The sequence below is a fragment of the Galeopterus variegatus genome, unplaced genomic scaffold (genome assembly GCF_000696425.1).
Source record: "Galeopterus variegatus unplaced genomic scaffold, G_variegatus-3.0.2 Scaffold107, whole genome shotgun sequence".
In the NCBI taxonomy this organism is placed as follows: Eukaryota; Metazoa; Chordata; class Mammalia; order Dermoptera; family Cynocephalidae; genus Galeopterus; species Galeopterus variegatus.
This window is the reverse complement of record NW_007726218.1, coordinates 829,230-831,743: the sequence shown is the minus strand read 5'-3', so window position 1 is coordinate 831,743 and position 2,514 is coordinate 829,230. Positions and strand designations below refer to the sequence as shown.

General features: G+C 56.0%; 1 protein-coding gene across 1 annotated transcript in view; it reads left to right on the top strand.

Annotated features, from left to right (window-relative positions):
* LOC103601482 (protocadherin alpha-8-like) overlaps positions 1 to 2,292 on the top strand; it is a gene marked incomplete at its 3' end in the record, with an annotated part of 23,027 nt that extends 20,735 nt beyond the window's left edge. The window contains exon 4 of the mRNA XM_008585899.1: positions 1 to 2,292. Within this exon, the coding sequence (XP_008584121.1) occupies positions 1 to 2,292 (2,292 nt within the window).
* Between the last annotated feature and the right edge of the window lie 222 nt (positions 2,293 to 2,514).

Genomic DNA, 2,514 nt, shown 5'->3' with positions numbered 1-2,514 from the left:
ACCTTCGTGGGCCGCATCGCGCAGGACCTGGGGCTGGAGCTGGCGGAGCTGGTGCCGCGCCAGTTCCGGGTGGCGTCCAAAGGCAGAGAGGACATTCTGGAGGTAAATCTGCAGAATGGCGTTTTGTTTGTGAATTCTCGGATCGACCGGGAGGAGCTGTGCGGGCGGAGCGCGGAGTGCAGCATCCACCTGGAGGTGATCGTGGACAGGCCGCTGCAGGTTTTCCATGTGGAGGTGGAGGTGAAGGACATTAACGACAACCCGCCGGTGTTCCCAGTAAAGGAACAAAAGCTGTTTGTTTCAGAATCCAGAATGCCAGATTCGCGGTTTCCGCTAGAGGGCGCGTCGGATGCGGATATTGGAGCTAACTCCGTTTTAACCTATAGGCTTGGCTCTAATGATTACTTCATGCTGGATGTGAAATCAAAGAACGATGAGAATAAACTGGTTGAGCTCGTATTAAAAAAGTCTTTGGACAGAGAGGAAGTTTCTGAACATAACTTATTCCTGACGGCCACCGACGGAGGCAAACCTGAGCTCACTGGCGCTGTTCAGCTGCTGGTCACTGTGCTGGACGTGAACGACAATGCTCCCAGTTTCGAACAGTCTGAATATGAAGTAAGAATATTCGAAAATGCAGACAACGGGACAACACTTATCAGACTGAATGCTTCTGATCGGGATGAAGGTGCGAATGGGGCAATTTCATACTCTTTTAATAGCCTTGTTTCACCCACGGTCATTGACCGGTTTATTATAGATCCGAACACTGGAGAGGTAGCCATTCAAGGGAATTTGGATTTTGAACAAGTGAATTTATATAAAATCCGCATTGATGCGACGGACAAAGGCCACCCTCCAATGGTGGGTCATTGCACGGTTTTAGTGAAAGTTTTGGATAAAAATGATAACGTCCCTCAGATTGCATTGACTTCCTTATCGCTGCCCGTCCGAGAGGACGCTCAGTTCGGTACTGTCATTGCCCTAATCAGCGTGTCCGACCTCGACTCAGGCGTCAACGGACACGTCACCTGCTCCCTAACACCTCACGTCCCCTTCAAGCTGGTTTCCACCTTCAAGAATTACTATTCACTGGTGCTGGACAGCACCCTGGACCGCGAGAGTGTGTCTGCCTATGAGTTGGTGGTGACAGCGCGGGACGGGGGCTCGCCTTCGCTGTGGGCCACCGCCAGCGTGTCCGTGGAGGTGGCCGACGTGAACGACAACGCGCCGGCGTTCGCGCAGCCCGAGTACACGGTGTTCGTGAAGGAGAACAACCCGCCCGGCTGCCACATCTTCACGGTGTCGGCGCGGGACGCGGACGCGCAGGAGAACGCGCTGGTGTCCTACTCGCTGGTGGAGCGGCGGGTGGGCGAGCGTGCGCTGTCGAGCTACGTGTCGGTGCACGCGGAGAGCGGCAAGGTGTACGCGCTGCAGCCGCTGGACCACGAGGAGCTGGAGCTGCTGCAGTTCCAGGTGAGCGCGCGCGACGCTGGCGTGCCGCCTCTGGGCAGCAACGTGACGCTGCAGGTGTTCGTGCTGGACGAGAACGACAATGTGCCCGCGCTGCTGGCGTCTCGGGCTGGAGGCTCTGGCGGGGCGGTGAGCGAGCTGGTGCCGCGGTCGGTGGGCGCGGGCCACGTGGTGACGAAGGTGCGCGCGGTGGACGCCGACTCGGGCTACAACGCGTGGCTGTCGTACGAGCTGCAGCCGGCGGCGGGCGGTGCGCGCAGCCCGTTCCGCGTGGGGCTGTACACGGGCGAGATCAGCACGACGCGCGCCCTGGACGAGGCGGACGCTCCGCTTCAGCGCCTGCTGGTGCTGGTGAAGGACCACGGCGAGCCGGCGCTGACGGCCACGGCCACCGTGCTGGTGTCGCTGGTGGAGAGCGGCCAGGCGCCGAAAGCCTCCTCTCGGGCGTTGGAGGGCGCCCCGGGCCCGGAGGCTACTCTGGTAGATGTCAACGTGTATCTGATCGTCGCCATCTGCGCTGTGTCCAGCCTGTTGGTGCTGACGCTGCTGGTGTACACGGCGCTGAGGTGCTCGGCGCCACCCACCGATGTCGCGTGCGGACCTGGGAAGGCCACGCTGGTGTGCTCCAGCGCGGTGGGGAGCTGGTCGTACTCGCAGCAGAGGCGGCAGAGGGTGTGCTCTGGGGAGGGGCCGCCCAAGACCGACCTCATGGCCTTTAGCCCCAGCCTTCCACCCTGTCCAGGATCAGGGGATGCAGTCGAAGAGCAAGATTTAAATGTGGAACATGGTGTCAAAGTAAGTCCATTTATATTTAGAAATTATAAGTTATGTTTTGAAAATTTTATAGTTATTTTAAAGCATTATTTATGTTTATTTTTTGGTGTATTTTACTGTCAACATCAGATGGTATAGGTTTAAAATTTTTATAATTAATTTTTATTTCTAATTGGTGTGATGAATTATTAACTATACTTCACAAGTTGAATTTGTCCTCAAATTCAAATTATCATTCTATAATTATTCTTTGTAGTGAGTACTGAT